The 18,934-nt window shown below is 40.8% G+C and overlaps 1 protein-coding gene across 2 annotated transcripts in view; it reads right to left on the bottom strand.

The window, feature by feature from the left end:
- LOC310962762 (ELKS/Rab6-interacting/CAST family member 1-like) overlaps positions 1-18,062 on the bottom strand; it is a 140,804-nt gene extending 122,742 nt beyond the window's left edge. For both annotated transcript variants that reach the window (XM_083935324.1, XM_083935325.1), the window contains exons 1-4: positions 17,815-18,062; positions 8,121-8,956; positions 6,691-6,768; positions 6,276-6,431 (exon numbers count right to left, since the gene is read on the bottom strand). In XM_083935324.1, the coding sequence (XP_083791450.1) occupies positions 6,276-6,431; positions 6,691-6,768; positions 8,121-8,615 (729 nt within the window). In that variant the 5' untranslated portion in view covers positions 8,616-8,956; positions 17,815-18,062. The remainder of the gene's footprint in view (positions 1-6,275; positions 6,432-6,690; positions 6,769-8,120; positions 8,957-17,814) is intronic.
- Between the last annotated feature and the right edge of the window lie 872 nt (positions 18,063-18,934).

The following is an 18,934-nucleotide window of genomic DNA, read 5'->3' as shown; positions in this document are numbered from 1 at the left end:
TCAATATAGCACCCTGCTTAAATAATATGCTTAATATGGGACCTTGAACTTGTCTCAGATGGTTTCAGCATTTCTATGGAAAAGAGTTTATCATCAATCCATCCGTTTTTGCGTTAACCTGAAGGCCTGATTGTGTTGTTCATAGAGTGGAAAATTAACTCAAGTGCCAGTCTGTCTCCCTCTCTGCGTCTCTAACTTTGTCGCTCCGAACAAAGAAGGAGAAAAAGGCAGAAAGAGAGAGAGAGAGAGAGAGACAGAGACAGAGACAGAGACAGAGACAGAGAAAGAGAGAGACAGAGAAGCAACTGGCAAACCACCAGGCCTCAGTAGGTTTACCACTTAGACAAAAACAACACAGAACCTCTGGGCAAGACGAAGGGATATTATTTTGACATTTTGAAAAATAAATAAAAACTATGCACCAATAGTTCTCTACTGATATGATAATGATAATGGTCTGACAAACTGAAAACAACTTCATCAAGATTCATGATTATTAGGAGTAATGTTTCCACACGCACACGCAAACACACGCACACGCACACAGCCCTTTGATTATTAGGCTTAATAATTGAAGAGAATAAAAAAAGGCACAGGAGCAGCAAAACTATAACAGCCACTGGCTGTTGCACTTTCTCCAGCACATATACACACACTACTTCTAACATCCACCATGTCCATAAAACATTTACAAATTGTGGCAAGTAAGCAAAAGCCTACACGCTTGATACAAATCGAAATGGCAGATGCAGTTCAGGGCTGTCCTATACAATGCATGCACAGAAACGTGCGTGTGTACTGTATAAACACTAACACATGCAAATGCAAATACATAATTATTAACATGCTGGCAACTGCGCAATTTGCGCCTTCAGACACACACACACACACACACACACACACACACTCGTGTATACAAAAAGCCCAATTGTCCTGACACACGTGAGCTTGCCAACAAACACATAAGGGCACAAGTCCCTCCTGGTACAGCTCTCTCTCTCTCTCTCTATCTCTCTCGCTCTCGCTCTCTCTCTCTCACACAAACATAGCAATTGACATATGTCCAAAAATTAATGCATAAAGAGATGTGCATGTGTACATTCACAAACACTCTCATGTACAGCCTCAAACACACCTGAAACATGTATGACGCTGGTGACAAAATGTGTCAGTACACATCAGCACCCTTTTTCAAACATATGCACTCCCTCTCTCTCTCCCCCACACTCACACACAATGCCGGTTCTGACGTCAAACAGTTTGCCTGGAGTACAGTAGATGATAGATTGCATCTAGCCGCCCCAGAAACGGACATACAGAGTGGTTATTGTTCAGCTGGTATGATTCAGTGCTGGGATGGAGAGCAAGAAGCACACACTGTTGTTCAAAAACGTAGGCCCTATTGTTAAATTCATTTTGGAAAATGCATAAATTAAGCTCAATATGCATATCATATTACATTTTATTGTGATCAGTTGGTAAATACATCAGACATAAATAAGAGCATAAGCAATGTGTCATTTGAGCATTAAACCTTTAACTGCGTGGATTTATTTTCAGGAGAGTGGTGACAGAATGGAAACAGTGATGCTGAGTGTAACCCTGGATGCCATGGTTACGATCATGAATGTTAACTGCTTCTTGCCTCTTGAGCGCTAATATTTATTAAATGCAAACTGTTAGGAGTGCAGCGGGAAGGAGAGAAAAGAGACAACGTGTGTGTTTGTGTGAGAAAAAAAGAAACTAACTAACACGGGGAAGAAAAAAGAAAGTAAAGCTTTCCTTTAGCATTCCAGACATTCCTTCACCTTTTTTCCTTTTTTTTCTCCGTGCTCCTCCTTCTTTCTGCATGAAACGTTGTACTTACCTGCTGTGATCAAAGAGGTGGAATGGATCGGGTGAAAACACACACACGCACAACTGAAACTAAAGCAAGGGAATGCACTATAAAAGTGACAAAGGAGACAGAAAAGACGAAACAGGGCTAAATAGAGCAGGCATCTGTGTTCAGACCAATACATTTATTAGACCAGGGTGTGTCCATCCTGATGAATTGAGTTCTCTGGCAGAACTGCTCCACAGGCCCAGATGGAGAGGGGGGAGAGGGAGGAGAAGAGCAGAGGGGCCGTGACAGAGAGTGTTTGAAAGTGGGAGTGCAATGGTGAGACAGAGAAGAAGAGAGACCAGAGAGAAAGAGATGGAGTGTGGTGACAGTGAGGAGATGCTGTGGTTAGAGAAAATTAGTGGATGTGGGACGCAGGACAAGAGAAAGCGACTGGCAGTATAGAGGGAGAGAATGATCATTTCAAACTCAGTAGGGAAGGAACGAGAAAAGCCTTGCATGTATTCTGACTGAGAAATTATTTTCCACCACCTTTTAGCAGTAATTATGTAAAACAAAATAAAAACTGTTCAGACATTGGAGCCTCTTCCCTCTTGTCGCTTTGATATCGTTTAATAAGAAGCATCACACACCCAACATGAACATGCAGAATCAGTTTCCCTGATGTCACATCACATAGCATTTTTGTATTCAATGCTCTTCCTGCCTTTACAAGCTGCCAGTCCGCAAAATTGCTCGGTTCAGCCTTAAAGCTGCACTAACATATATTATTATATCAACCACGGATCAAATGTTTGTATGTGAAAGGTGCCGCTCCTAGTGACTTTCACACAGAGATATGAGGCTGCTGCACTACAGTCATCCACTTGGACAGGGAAAGACTGAGGAGACTTGACGGGGGTGCTCAGGTTCAGTTAAGGTCGCAAAACAATTACTAGATATGTCTATAGAATACAAAAAAAATTTCAACAAGAAATAAATTCATACAAACTTGTCACAAGTACGATCCAAACACAAATTGAATTGATAGCTGTAGGATCTTGTGTTTTATAACCTCCTTAAGGGGCCCCTGAGGATGACGCGACTACACGATGACGTGATGACGCGATGATGTGATGACGAGATGACGCGATGACGCAATGACACAATGACGCAATGACGGTCTGGTCCATAGTTTGTTTTTTAAAACACTTTTCGAAACAAAGTAAGAAATATCATATTCAACCAAACCAATAGAGGTTAATAAAATGAATCAATTCTGAAATTTCATACACAGCCTTGATGAAACCTATTAAAAAATGAGGGGTAATGAATGATTACTTTCATTATCAACAAATGTCTTTTACTAATTGTAACATTATAATAGTAAAAACAATATCCATCAAGTTCCCTGTGCCCAAGATGTTCAAATTGTCTACTCTGTCCAACAAAACAAAACCAAAAAAGGTATTTCACTTATAATATAGAATATAATATAATCATATTTTATAATGTAAAAATATTAGAAAGCAGAAAAAAATGAACGAACATTTGTTGTAATTGTAAATTAACTATCGAATAATTACACCAAACACTTACGATACAAACAAATATGACAATCTTGAAGGTTGGAAAAAATAGTTTATCCGATTCAAATTGATCTTGAATGATTGACTGACTCTTAATTGATGATACTGATTTATAAAAAGGAGATCGAGCTTATAGGAGGCTGCAGCTAGTGAAGATGTTGCTATCATATGACGATCTAAGGTATCCTTTGGTACAAACCATGTCATGCTATCTTGTCAGGAAGGCTAGTATCCTGTCTCTGAACCACACCGTCTGCACTAAAGAAAGCACTTGTAAAATGTTGTCTGGTCACCTGATACTCACTGACTGTAGAGTCTGTAGAGGTGCACTTTATTGTGTTGACTGCTGGAGTGTGTTCATGTTAAATAAAAAGTACATTAATGTAACTGCTTTGGGGTCAAATCCTAATGTAAACATTAATATGGGCTCCTTGTACAATTTGCAACATTAATTCTTTGAGAATCTCTTTCATATTCAATCAAAACTGGTATTGACATACCCCTAATGAAATCATTATTGGATTGAATCAGAAATCAAATTGAACTGGGACTTTGTGAATCAGAATCGAATCGGGAAATCAGTGGTGATACCCCAGCCCTAGTTTATTATACCATTATTTATTGGATCAGCCTAACAAGCACAAACATGCGATTAGGAATGTCTGTGAGTCTGGTTGAATCAATTGTGACACATTGTAAGAATATGAGAGGAAAGGGATTTATGCACAGGCAGTGCAGAAGGAAGGAGAGATAGAGATAAAGACCAAGGAGGGCGGAAGAGAGTTGAAGATAGTGGGCCGAGCGTGAAGGAGGAGGTGAATAAGTGAGGAAGCGTGGAGGAAAGAAGGAGAGAAAAGAAAAGGATGGAGGGTGGAGATGAGATATGCATTCCTCAGCAGAGGCGTGACTCCACAGTGCATGTGTGTGTGCATCTGTGCGTACATATCAACAAAATTACTGTGAGGTAACATAATTTGATTTCTAACACTGAGATGATTGTGAAGACAGAGAGAGGGGGGAGGGGGGTGGTGCAAGAGCTGACTCATCGGGTGATGACAAAAATAGAAAAAGAGAAGAGGAAAGAGTAAGAAGAGGAAAAAAAAGAGCAAGGGGATGGAAAAAAGCCAGGGACGAGAGACTGAAGAGGAGGAAAGTGAGGGGATAATGAGAAAGGGAATGAAAGTGGAAGAGAGAACGTTTATTTCCCAACATTCAAGATCAGAAAATATTCTTACATGTCTCAACATGCGTATTCACTCACTATAACAGCACACACACATACCCAAAGAGGATTGTGTGTACTGTATGTGTGAAGGCAACTGAGGATTTTCCTAGTGTGTACAACATGATAGATTGATCAACTTATCATCTGTGCCTTTGTTCTATCTCACACACACCAAGACTCAGGAGGGATTGATTGATGCACGCACACAGGCATTCTGCACATGTTCACACACACATGCACGCACGCACCAACATTTTCCTGGAGTGATTTAATACCTGTTGACGTAATTTCACAACCTGAAGTCCTTTCCCATGTATTACTTCAATGTTAAATTTGTGTTTGGAGTCTTGGGAGCAACATCAAAGACCCCCAAATAATTTCAAACGCACACTCGCGCAGAGAGAAGAGCTCCCGTTAACGACCGAAAAGTAGCGAGGACTAAGCACTTTCTGCAACGGCTTCAGGATGACAGCGTGTGAAATGAGTCACTGTGTGGCAGCGATTGTGTATGCGTGTAAATCATATCTTGTATAATATTGCGGCCTCCTGCCAGACTAGCTGTGTCTCCGTCTCATCCAGATGGCTTCTGAACCAACAGACAGCTGGGAGTCCCCAATCAGGCAGCCCCGCTTCATCCGTTTACCCTTCTTCAAGGCTGTCTTACCAGCAGCGAGACAAATCCACCAGAACAATGCATTAAATTATCATGACATGCTGCTCTTTGTGCCAGCTCATAAATGTTACAGTTACTGACAAAACTGATTAGAAAAACTAGATTGCGGATGGATAAACCAAAGAAAAAATTGAAATCCACAGGGTCTGGGCTAAATTTATTTCCAGGACCTGGATTTGCTGCGATAACAATTATGCTCATTTTCAGGTTCATACAGGGTTTAAACTAGAACATGTTTACATACTGTAATGTTCAATATCACATTATTATTCTCTGTCTGAAAACGCTCTGTTTAAGCGCCTGTCTCTTTAAGTCCCCCTCCTGAAAAAAGCTCAGTCTGCTCTGATTGGTCAGTGTTTCTGGGTCTTCTGCACCTGTGCTCTTGAGTCTCTGCACCATCATTGCCGCTAGGAAAGGTAAGAAGAGTCTCGGAGGAAATTAGTGAGTCTGGCACACTGCAGGGCTACTTGCGTGTGTGTGTGTGTGTGTGTGTGTGTGTGTGTGTGTGTGTGTGTGTGTGTGTGTGTGTGTGTGTGTGTGTGTGTGTGTGTGTGTGTGTGTGTGTGTGTGCGCGGCGAGATGGAGCTTTGAAGAGACTGTATGCGAAGTGACCGCGCCAGCTCCTTCTCTGTTAAACACATTGGAAATCTGCTGGTGCATGGGAAATGTAGCTGTTTTTCAACTCGTTCCATATAAAACGGATATTCAGTGTGGACAGAGAGTGTTGATGCAATGCAATATGAGGCGACAGTCACACGCTTGCTGTTAGTTAGTGTTAGGACACGGAAGATGCGTTACAAAAATAGATTTTCCTTCTTCAACCTGCTTTATAATTTCAATTGACATGGAAATCTCACTTTTATAAATTAGGGACTCATTTGTTACTCGGTATTGACTGAGTAGAGAAAAAGAGCAAATTATAAGATTTGCACTACAGAAACATACACACAGCTGCCTCTTTCCTACCTGGGTTTCCTCCTGCACCACTCTGTACTGTTCCTTCCACACGGCCATCTTTGTGACTTCGTCCTTCCTCAGCGCCCTCTCTTTCTTCAGCTCTGGACTCCAAAATGTCTTAATGGAGTTCATAGAAGAGCTCAACTTGGACTCTTTAGCCTCCAGCTAAAAAAAATAAAAAATAAAATGTTTATTTGTATTGATCGTGACCTTACAAATCCACCATCATTGATTGCAGATCAACGTGCCTCCGGATATTGCTTATGCACTTCACTGGTTTTAAGTACTTACTGTTTGAAATTTAGGGCGGAAAAATTCCCAGGTAAACACACAAGTAAATAAACAGCAATATGAGATACCATGAATTTTAAAATAAATGGGTGTATGTGAAAAGAGGTGTGTGTTTATCTGCAAGTGTCCTTACTTCTCTGCGTAGTAGTTCGTTCTCTCTCAGCACTTCTCTTAACTGTGTCTGTAGGTCTGACATGGCACCGTCTCTCACCTGTTAGCGTGCGCACACACACACACACACACACACACAATAAATGTAAAATGTTTGACATCAGCAAAATCATCATTTTTACTCCTGTTTTACATTTTAAACATTTTCAGATGTCACTAACAGCTGATGATAGCAGATCCTAGAACAACAAATCTCCCTCTAAAAAGCCACTGCTGGTGCTGCAAAATCTACCATAGAAATGAAATCAAGTATAAAGAGAAAGACTCAAATATGTGTGTGAGGCCTTTTGAGACTTCAACTTTAAATATGCATGTACATATTTCTGATTAATACCAAGGGAACATTTTACAACAAACACCTTGTCAAGTTGAGCATTTCTACACAAATACTTCATATAGTACACACCTAACTTCTGTGTTAATGACAAAATGCTCCCCATCAGGACAGCAGTGTGCAAAAAATGAAAAATATCTTGTTTGAATTTGCAGTATGCAAGTGAAAAGATAGAAATAGGTTTAAAGTTTTTAAACACAATAGATGAAAGCTAGCAAAGGTAATAGTGTTTTTTTGTTTCTTTAAGAAACACTTAGAAATGAGTGGAGGAGGGAGGTACGGGAGGGAGAGATGAGTTCTCAGGTTATGACTAATGGTGCAGAGGGAGTGGGAGGGCAGACCTTAGTCTATTTAAACACACTGTATGGATACCCACACAGCTCTTATATTATTTAGTTGAAGCTAGACTTAAGAAGAAAGTATTAACCCTTTAACAGTAAGTTGAATTTTGCTTAGACGCGGGAGCAGGAAGAGAATTTGTGTGTGAAAAAACATTTAGTTTGCTCAACACAATTGATATTTTCTTTTATCTTTGTATGTTCCTTCACTCTTCACTAAAAGGTGAGATAAATACTGTTATTATCTAGACCTTAAATCACTTGTATCCACACATTCCTTCATGCACGGGACTATTTCTTGGCCAGAAGCATTGACTTATTATCGACAGAGACTTATAATCCAGCACCCCATTAAACTGCAACCAATGGTTTTTTGTACAAATAAAACAAACAAAATAAAATGTGCTTATTATGTTTCTCTTAGAGGTGCAGCTGCATAGTCAATGCAGAGCTACAGTATAACAGTAGTATTTATCTTCTGATTTTACTCTTGGCGAGAAAAGCATATTTATTAAAAGTATTCCTTTCATTCTATTTCCATCTGGGGAGCTTCTAGAAACAAAACCTCAGAGTTATTTTGTGTCTTAGTGTTCACCTGACACAGCAGCTTTTAAAATGTTTGTTCTTGTAATATTAGTTTTTTTCAATTCAATCATACTTTTAACTTGAGGTTGAGCTCAAGGTTGCAGCAATAAAAGAAGAAACACTGCAATCCCTCACCTGTCTCATGGAGTGGGGCACAGTAGCCGCTTGTTGAGGCTGGTTTTGTAGTTCTCCCCCAAATGCTATTGCGTCACTGGGCATTGCACCCCCCCCTCCTCCACTGTTTATATTAGGACTGCTCCCCATGATGGCTGCTCTGATCCCATAGGGGATCCTGGCCCCAGCCCTGCCCAGGGTCATGGTGCTTTTAGGCAGAGAGGGGTTCAGCCCACTGCCCAGGCTTCCGATGCCGATCGGGTCATCAACTGTGTCAGCGAAGTACATAGGACCGCCTGTAGCATAGGCAGCATTTAGAGACTGAATATTCTCCATGGACAGGGTTTTACACGAGCCAGTGAGTCCGCCCGTGGAGCTGCTGCTGCTGTTTCTCCGGTGTCCAAGGCGTGGGGAGCGAGGAAGGCGCGGGGAGCGACCAGGGCTCCCAGACACCGACCCGTTACCATTGGATCCAACAGCATCCAGCTTTGAGACGGAACGGGAGCTACCGTACATGGTAACAATATATGTTGTGTATACCTTAGTGACTAAAGAGTTTCTGGTTCAAATGATTAATCAAGCAAAACAAAAATACATGTTCAAAATTACAGAAAAATTCCGTAGACGTGAAAAATTGGATGATGATGTCCCAAAAAAACAATTTAAACGACGAAATGTAACACTCTGCTACTGTAGTCCTTTGTGACTTGAAATGTCCCGATGCAGCGTTGACATAGCTGTGATAAAGGCCTTTCCAACTGTAAACAATGGGCTTTGTTTGAAAGCAGGAATCAATAGGGCATCCCTTCAGATAAAGGTCACAAGAAAATCCACAAGGCCTGGGATGATGAGATCACCTGAAAAGAAAGGGAGAAAGAGATAAAAACTTAGTGGTGATCGATGGAGCAAAGATATACTGCTTCAGGTACAAAGGAATACCCCTGACTTTTACCAGGTTATGGTTTTGATAAAATGTGTAAAATATTTACTGTGCTGTTCCATGTTACAGATGCATGTACTTTAGTATCATATCATATGGCGCTGACATGCCAGGGTACAAAATGGTAAGACAGAGGCTCCATGAGACTGTACTGAAATGCTCATTGCAAAGGAAACCAAACGGTTAAATAAATTAATTGAAACGAGACTGAATGTCTACACTAAATTGCTTGATCATCCATAACATATATCATAGTTGTCTATCCAGTAGCTTTCCAGACACTGTACTCTGAACTGCAAGTGTCAACCTACTGGTGCTGCTAGAGGAAAAGTCAGAGATCACTAAATTCTCTGGGGAACATGTATGTTTGTACCCAAAAGTGTGTCAACCCATGCTGTACTGTAGATATAGAGATGTTTCACCAGATAAAATCAAATTTGGACCTGCTTGGCGCTAAATAAGAAGCCAGAAAATCTGACCTCCCCAATAATCACTAGTCAAAGATATCCAAAAACATTTTTTTCTGCTATCATACTGACATGTAAACACATAATGAGCAGACTACAGACTAAAGTCAAAAGGCTTTGGCTTCACCCACAAACACTCTGCCACAGGCATCAGCTGATGTGCCGGGTTCATATGATCACAGAGAAAGCTTTGTCTCTCTCCGCCATCCGTTACACCTTCTTCTTAAGATCACGCTCTGTCCTAACACCTCTGGGTATCACATCAAAGTAACTGTCCCGCAGATTTATAAACGGAACCGATCGCAGATAACATTCAATCAACCAGCTGATTCATAATGGCAAACCATTTATTTTCCTCCTGCAAGAATTACACGTACTAAAATAGAACAATCAATGCTTTTGATTTTTAGAAAAATCGTGTGTGTGTGTGTGAGAGAGAATAACTTAAATATTAAAATTGATCAAATCAATCATGAAAGTCAATCATGTCAAAGACACCATGAAATTAGCACTGCCGTGAATATGAAAAATGTCATTCCTATCTTACCCTGAGGTCAATTTAAAAGGTGTAATCCATAACATTTTACTGTCATTCACAAAAACATTTAACATCACATGTTGCTGATACAGTAAATGCCTCGGAGGCTGCAGAGATCCCAGGCCCCCTGAACTACCCAACCAAAGTTTTTAAACTCTTTGTTGTCAGTGTACTGTAGATTATGTGTTAACCGTTGGAGTCAGTTACTATATCAGATAAGGAAGGTACATTTAGAGCTATTTAAAATTGATGGCCAGCTGCCCTCAAAAGTCTTATTCAGTCATTTAGGTATCCTTGGAGACACTAGTGATGTCATCCTCAGGTCGGTGGACACATGATCCATTGGACACACCATCTGATCCACACTCTCCCCTTACAAGAAGGACCTAAAGGGAACTTAACAGCATCGGAAATAGTCAGCACGCACAAGAAGGAAAACTTCTGGAGCTTCAGTTCAATCTTAACAAACAGGACAAGTTCCAATATTGCGCAATACAACATAAGTAGATATCATATCAGTACACATAATCTTTCGATGGGTGGTTTTGATATAAAGAGATTTAAAACTTTACTTGTGGCACAGATTCTATACATCTCTTGCTGCATAGTTTGTATGAAATATTATTCCCTCAACACACACCCTCTTACAAATTGCTAACTATTAGGCATAAGCAATAAATCAATGAATCACATGATAATTTATTATGATCTCCATAACTTTGCCAGACGCATGCGACAGCTGCTGTGTAGAAGCACTTCGGGTTCAAAGCGAATGACCGTGGTGAACCACTTCACCTGAGCGAGGCAGTGTGTCGCATTTGTTGTAAAACAGTCGCAACTAAATGCGCCAATGTGTTAAATTAGACTGAGAGTCCATTTTATTCATTGTCTTTGGTTGTTTTGTATATTTACTTTGGATGTCTTCCAGTTCTAGTGTTAAATATTCTTTAGAAATAAACGTTTATTGATCTTTGGATGGGTGTAATTACATTATTATGCCATTATTATTATTATTATATCAGTTGAAAATTGTCTCAAAATGGCAATATTGTCGCTTATCACAATGACAATTTATCGTCCAGCAAAATGTGTTATCGTGACAGACCTACTAGTTAGGTATGATTAACTGTGCAGCCTTTGGTTGAACCCTTTTAATCTTCCCTGCACTGCTGCTTTAGGTCCTGACCCAGGCCTTTAACAGTGTATCTTTCCAACTGATGTACTGTTCGGCACAGATCTTTGGCCAGGGATATGTTACTGACAACACGCACACACTCTCATACACAAAGATGGACCATCTGCTGTTTCTCCCTCCAGGCCAAAAACACACACCTGGAGAGAAACAGGCCAGGACCCTGCCTCTAGCACAGGCACACACCCACACACACACGCACACACACACACACACTTAAATACAGTATATGCACTTACACATAAAAAAAACTGTGCACATGTGCATATTTACAAAATCACTCAAATAAAAGAAATACAGACATACAGATAAATCAATCCACTGCAAACAAACATGTGAAGAGATTACACATTCACAGATGCACACACACACGCACATCAGCTCAGTGGCCGTAAGTGATCATGTCACTAACGGCACACACACATCTAATGCTTCATTTGAAGCAAAAATGAGACCTGAGAGACAGGGAGTGCGTGTGCGTGTGTCTACAGGGCTTCCCTCCTCCTCCCCCCTGGACCTGCTGACCTGTACATAATGTATCTGCCCATATCCCAATTCTCCAGATAATACAAAACATGCCCCATATGTTTAAGCCTGTATTCAAGCATTTATTCAACACACACATGGCTCTTTTTCAGCCGTGACCTTGACTTTTGCTTGTATACTTTGGGCACTGAGTGGTCCCTCAAAGGCATCTCTACTTGCTTGTAGAAAAGGGCAAGCACTTCCCCTTCCCTTATGACCCCTATAGGAGATCCATAAGCCTCCCTGTAGACTGCCACTGTCCAACTGTAGGGTAGCAACAATCAAAATATCTCAATTTAACAATAACATTATTTTTCCTGGGTCACTGCTTTAGTCTGAAGGAGGTACAGGACAATAAATACACATATCCTTCCACTTCTGAAGTTTGTGTCTTGTTTATGGTCGCAGGGAGCTGGAGCCTAGCCCATCGTGCATTGGGCACCAATCTATCACAAGGCTAAACACACACACATTACTTTTTATTTTTAGTGGCTTGAAAACCTCATGGAAACCACAACAAACACCATGTTGTGTTTTCTACAGTTCAAACCGGTCACATGAATAAACCACCAGTGTGTCCAAAAGGTTGAGAATTTATTTGAGGTGGTTTTAAACTCTGGGAGGGCTGGGGGGAGGGACAACAAACAGCATTGAGAGTCAGTTTATAAATGATAATAATAACAAAATACCAATGCCACTTGAAACAAACACACTTGTGACGCAGTTGGCATCATAAGATTGAGAAAACACAAGCATATGACTACCCTGATATCCATCTGTCAGCAGGCTTACCATCCCTCCTGCCCTTTCTTACACATGTGAAAAAGCAACGTAGTGCTGCCATAAGAAACATCTGTTAAACAGTGCTAAACTGACAGTTCATGAAAGTTCACTCTCCACCTTGGAAACAGCAATAAAAAATCTCCACCGATGGTCCACTTTATGGTGCACTACTGAACAGCTTTTTTCAGAGCTGTCACCCCATCACACTGTTTTCATCATCAGATGGAGTTTGCTGCAGTTAAAAGCCCTGCAAGCGGACCATGAGTTGTTTTTGTCAGATTCATGGCTCATGTTGCAATGTTATTCTCATCATAGATTAATCTACAGAATCCTTATTAAAAATGGCCACACCAAGTTGAAGATGACGTCCGCAAATGTCTTGTTTTGCTTTTTAAAAAGTTACGATGACTCATTTATTAAAATCGGACTGTTTTTCTGTCAACTGAGTAATTGACTAATACTCATATCAATATTTAGACTAATTTTACTGTTGCAAAATATGGATTGTTAGGCAAAATCTGACTGGTGTATATACATAACTTCTGGAGCTTCAGTTCAATCTTAACAACCAGAAAAATTCGCACACATAATCTTTGGAGTGGTGGTTTTAATAAAATGTGATTAAAAACTTTGCATGTACAATAGCATACTCATATTCTGTACTGTGACTAGTATCCAGTCACAAAATGTCTTACTACAACATCAATACCTACTGAAACAGATCCTGAAACAGACCCTGGAATGGACTTAAATAACCTAAATAACCCCATCCCCTTTATGTCTATGAAACACTCTACAGGAAACATCAGCACACACAACGCCCAGTGTTTCATCCTCTGCCTTCCTGTACTCTTACTAAACAGCCATTCTGCATGTGTTTTTCTCCGCACACTCCTTCCTCACACACACGATGTTGTCTTAGGCCTCACAAAATCCTAGAATATCACACTAGGATACCAAGAAAGCCTCCGTGGTTTGAATGCCACGTACTGTACTTGTGTAGATGATCAGTATGCGCCAGCAGCATAGCAGAGAACAAACTTCAGAGTTGTAGTCATTTGCACAACATTGCAACAGATGAAGAAGCAGCTCCAAACTTGACAAAGACAAGTTGAAATGGTGAACTTGTTAGCAAACAGTTGACTGTTAACACATCTCATCCTTGTCTCCTACTTCTAATCCCCCTTTTCCTTCTCTGACTCCCGCCTGTCTCCATGATGCGTTCACTTCCTCTCCCTGCCTCTCTATTTCTCCATCAGCATTCCTGTAGGTGTTCAGCATGTTCTATTTATGTGACAACCACACATCCATCTGTCACACTGCACAATGCCCCCCTGCCATTAACACACACACAATCGCACACCACTCCATCTATACTTAGCCGGCTGGTTTTTCAGTGTGGGAGCCGAATTTTAAAGTTTGTGTCTCGCCCCGGGGGAGGTCGGGGCTCATAAAAACACATTATACTCATCTTGAATATTATTATTCTCCATTACTCTCTGTTCCTGTCAGGTTCTCTGTGATATGATGTGGCTGGAAAGGACTCACTGGTGCTATCTGGGGTAACACATCTCAACTCGACAGCCCAGCTGAAGGGGAGAGCCGTACTTGCTCTGCACATAATCTGTCTGAAGATTTAAGGGGATGACCCGCTGTTCTCCAGAGTCAGCTTTTTTAACCCTCATAGCTGCTTTGTTGTGACGATATCAGAGTTGTCTCCCTGAAAGTCAGGTTTGTTTAAAGAGTGCAAAGGTGAGGTGAATTATCTCAAGCCCAGTAGTATTACTATTACTTCATAGTAAATACGAGGTAAAAGCAAGACTGTGCAGCAGCTCATGTGTCATCTTGGGCCAGTACTTTTATATCTAACTATTAAATGAATGTGTAACCATGTTAAATGAATAACAATCTAATATATTTATGATACATAAATATAGAAATAGTTATGAATAAATAAGAAATTGTCTGACACAGAAACAAAACGTAGCAAGAAATGATGCTAGTATACAAAGTACATCAGAGATATCGTGAGTTGAAGTTATTACCACAATGACACACACAGACAATGAAGATGCAATATTTGCATTATTTTCTATAATCTATTTAAAGTGCATATTAGGCTCATTTCTAGGTTCATACCTTTCTTTCGTGTTTGTACTAGAACGTCCCTCTGTCTGTCACTTTTCCACCCTGGCCAGAAGATAGTTGAAAACTGAGACATATTGTTGAAGTTGCATATTTTTTTAAATATCTCAGGCTGCTCATCATCTGTTTTGAAAATAGATTACCGGTATTCATTAATTGTGGATGTTTTCAGAATGTTGGTTATTCGTTGTTATTTGTTCATGCGTTGTTATTTAGCGGATACAATGTTTTTTCTTGTCCAGCTCACATTTGATCAAATTGGGCTGTGTGTGGCCCATGAACTAAAATGAGTTTGATACCCCTGTTCTAAAGTTTACAAGTAAAAGTGATTTAAGTGATTTTCACTTCCATCTTTCACATCCAAAAGTCCAAAATGTCATTTTCAGCAGGACTTATTACTGCTGAGTAAGTAGCTCAATGAACTGCTGCCGTTTGGTAAAGTGTCCTGAGATAACTTTTGTTATGATTTGGCACTGTAAATAAAATAAAATGTAATTTAATTTAATTATTAGTAGTTTGGCTCAGTTCCGCATACAGACACAAGATACAGTCTATATGTCAGGGCATGATATTGATGACTAATCATCACGAGTGTGCATACAGTATTGTGCTGATTTATGCAATTTTTAACTGAATTGCAACACATCCAAAGTAATTTTCACTGGATCTATGTGGAAATGTATAGAGTAAGTAAAAAAACTCAATTAACAAAAATCAATTCATTTTTTTAAATTGAAGAACCTGATTTATGATAGGGAATTTCGCCTTTTGCAACGCCAAAAAAAACAACCTTACCCTGCACACAGGATATTGGAATAACCAAAACTGCAAGGGAGATTTTTCAATGACATGCAGCCCACTTACACTTGGGAGAAAACATTAGGCAGAGGATGTCTGGGCAAGATACAGATTTTGCTTCACCAGAGTGACTGTGCTACTTCATTCTGTGCCACCGGTCCTATCAGCGATAAGACATATAATACGGTTCAGACACTGGAAAGCACAACGCTGATAAGCTTTGATAAGCATCAGCTCCAGTCTATTGTGTAACACAGGAAATTAATCGGAGATGCAGGCTGGGCAAACAAGACACACATACAATTAGACATTCACACACAAACACACACTATGACTCACACAGATGCACACACATCCATGCACACAAACATGCTGTTGCACAAAATGCACATTGATGTCATGCACATGCAAACACACACGCACTTATCTAATCTTGGCTGCTGCCTACAAAACAAATATGGAAAACGTACCGTTAAGACTCGCCAATTAACACAAAGGCAGAGAAGCACAAGACTAATTCTGGCGTGTGTAGTAGTTAATGGAAGAGAAAGTGAGAGTGAAACTCCCCCAGGCTCCTCTATTTAACGAAGAGTTTATTGGTTATCTTATACTGTATTTTTTTATACCTCCCTTGTGTTTTTGTAAGCTGCTGGAAACTCAATTTCCTTGCGGGAGTCATCCCAAAGGGATCAACAAAGAGAAGACTAAGTCTAAAGAGCAATGTGTCCATACAGTCAACTTGCCAGGTTTAAATGATGGATGAAGTGAGCTGGGAAGTTGACGCAAACAAAAGTACATCTGTCTACCTGTCTATATTTCTGCAGGATAGAATTAATCCCTTCCTGTGGTGAAGTGATAAAACAACTTGAATACATAAATAAATTAGTCATCAAAGTTTATGGTCTTGTGATAAAAGTGAGTTAAGTGATTTGAAAGAGCTGCTTGTCAGGCTTAGTTCTTCATATTGTTGCAAAGCGTTGAGCCCTTAAGTCAAAAGTGTTTACCTTTGATGAGTCAGGAGACAGAGGAGTCTCCCAGACTGTAGGCATGGTTAAATAGGAATCGAAAGTTCAGATAAATATATCTATGGGCTTGGCCATGCTAAGTTTAGAATGTTATTAAAATAAACTATAAAACATGAGAGGAAAGGCAACAATAGTAGGCTATTAGAGCAACGTTTACCCAAAGGCATACTGAGGTCTGCAGAGCCTGCACATTTAAAAATGCCCAGTGTTTACAGCAATCTCTGTGGAAGGAAACAGCTCAGTTCCCTGACTGTGTTCCCGGAGGAGGGGCGGTGCAAAGAAACCGAGCTGTGGGCGGAACACGGAGGAAATCACGGCGTCCCCTCTTCCATCCGAACCCTTGCCTCTCTCCCGTTGCAAAACACACGCAGCATTTTCCACCTATCCGTCTTCATCAACGCGACAATATATGAGATCCAGGTTTTGAGATCCGATCGATTTGGTTTGCAAAGATGTCTGTTACTCAGTCTTTTACTGTGGTGTCTGCTCTCGTCTCGGCTTTGCTTGCGGTCTGCCAGCTGGCAAGACGTGGCTGTTGACAGCCCCTGTGCAACAACGGCAGCAATAAAAAAAAAAAACACTATTTTAGAGAAGTGCACATATATGTGCCTTATATAAGTGTGCAGAACACAACTGAAGGGCCCCATGGGGAGGTTAGAGCAAGAGCTGAAACTTAATATTGACTACCGAGCACACTTTAAGTACCATGGGGAGTATTAGACAGAAGATACCGCTATAAAAGGCCACTAACCTGGCGCTGTAAAAGATTATGATAGGATTATGATCGCAACTATGTGGCTCTGTGAATCTGCACGGCTGTCAGCGGCACTTCTGCAGCCTGCAACACAATGAACACATTGATAATCGCATGTACAGCGACAAGATATGGCGTTATTAGCTTGTTATTCCGGAGGACGTCTACAGCTACAATTGGTTTAGTGAGCGAAACAGGAGGTTGTCTTGTTGAATGGGCAAAAAAACAACAAAATGTAGTCAATCCCAAGGACAAGACTTGGCCGAAACATGTCCACTTGCTCCCCTCCGGTGGAAATCTAGGTCTCACAGCTGACCAGAAAACCGCTGCGCCTCAAAGCAGGCATCAATGTTTAATCATGTTATCTCTGGTGTTGCTTTTATTCCCCAAAACGCGACTGCGACGGCTCACGGAGACACACGCAGGAGACACATGTGTCCGACGGGTCTACAACACAGAACACACACACGTAGGAGCCTGTGTAATAATGAAACATGCATGTGTGTACACGCACACAGTCACACTAGCAGATAACTTCCCATACTCACTGCGGCTGTGTTTACCCTCGGTTGTGAAATCAACTCAGAGTGGAGAAGGAGAAAGAAAAAAGGCCAGTCCCATCTCCTCTTCGGTTATTCCGCTGCTGTCAGACCTCGAGAGTGACGTTTCCTCCCGTAACAGACGGTCAGCCGAGGTGAAACGTCTCTCTTTCGGGTGCTCGTTCTTCCTGTCTCGTATCTCTCTTCTCGTCTGTCTCTCTTCTGTGTCTGTCTTTCCCTCCTTTCCGTCTTTGCCAGATCGGGCTCGAGCTCTACCACTCGCGGCTTCCCCCGCTGCTCGGGCGCTCCCGTGACGTCACGACGGTGGAGAGCGCGCCCCCGAGACGTAGACCACCCCTCCTCCTCCTCCTTGGCTTGGCTTGTTTAATTTGTAGTCATGCATAATATTTCATAAATAGTGGTTGTATGATAGAATCAAAAAACGAAAATAGTGGGGTGTGTCATTAGAGGATATAGAATTTATATGTTTCAATAAAAATATATCTCAACTGTAGAACAGCCTTTTAAAGCACAACCCTGAAAATGATTTGAAATTCATTTGTACTGTTATTGATGTGTTTGTATTGTTTTATGTCTAAGTCTTGTGTTATGCTATGTTATGTTAAACCATAAAATGTAAATAATAAAAAATAAACACACAGTACATTTGATTTGTGGCATTATTGAACCATTTGGTATTTATTGAATGTCCTTACAGAAGATACCTCTCGTCTTTTTAGTGTGATGCTTATATGATATTTCTGGGTCCATGTATTGGACCCATTTCATGTTCACACTTCCGAGTCAGTCTGTTGATTGCCCTACTTATCTGACTAGAGTATGTGGCATATTCCTGGTCACCCTGGCGTCACGGGTCTCTTTCTCTACCTGTCTCTCTCACACACTATTAAACATTATCCTAGAAATCTTTCCAACTAGACGCTGACCAAAGACAGATGGACACACAGACACACAGCGCCCCAGTTCCCAGGGCGCCAGTCAGTCACACAGCTGATATAAATAGTCTGCTGGCTAGAGTTCCCCTAGAGAGAAAAACTCCAGGAGTCGTGGAGCAATACTACCATCTGAAATGTCTCTGCTAACCTGTTCAGTGAACGCATACTTATGT

The sequence above is a fragment of the Echiichthys vipera genome (assembly GCF_963691815.1).
Source record: "Echiichthys vipera genome assembly, chromosome: 20".
In the NCBI taxonomy this organism is placed as follows: domain Eukaryota; kingdom Metazoa; phylum Chordata; class Actinopteri; order Perciformes; family Trachinidae; genus Echiichthys; species Echiichthys vipera.
The sequence above is the reverse complement of the archived record's forward strand: the minus strand, read 5'-3'. Positions and strand labels throughout refer to the sequence as shown.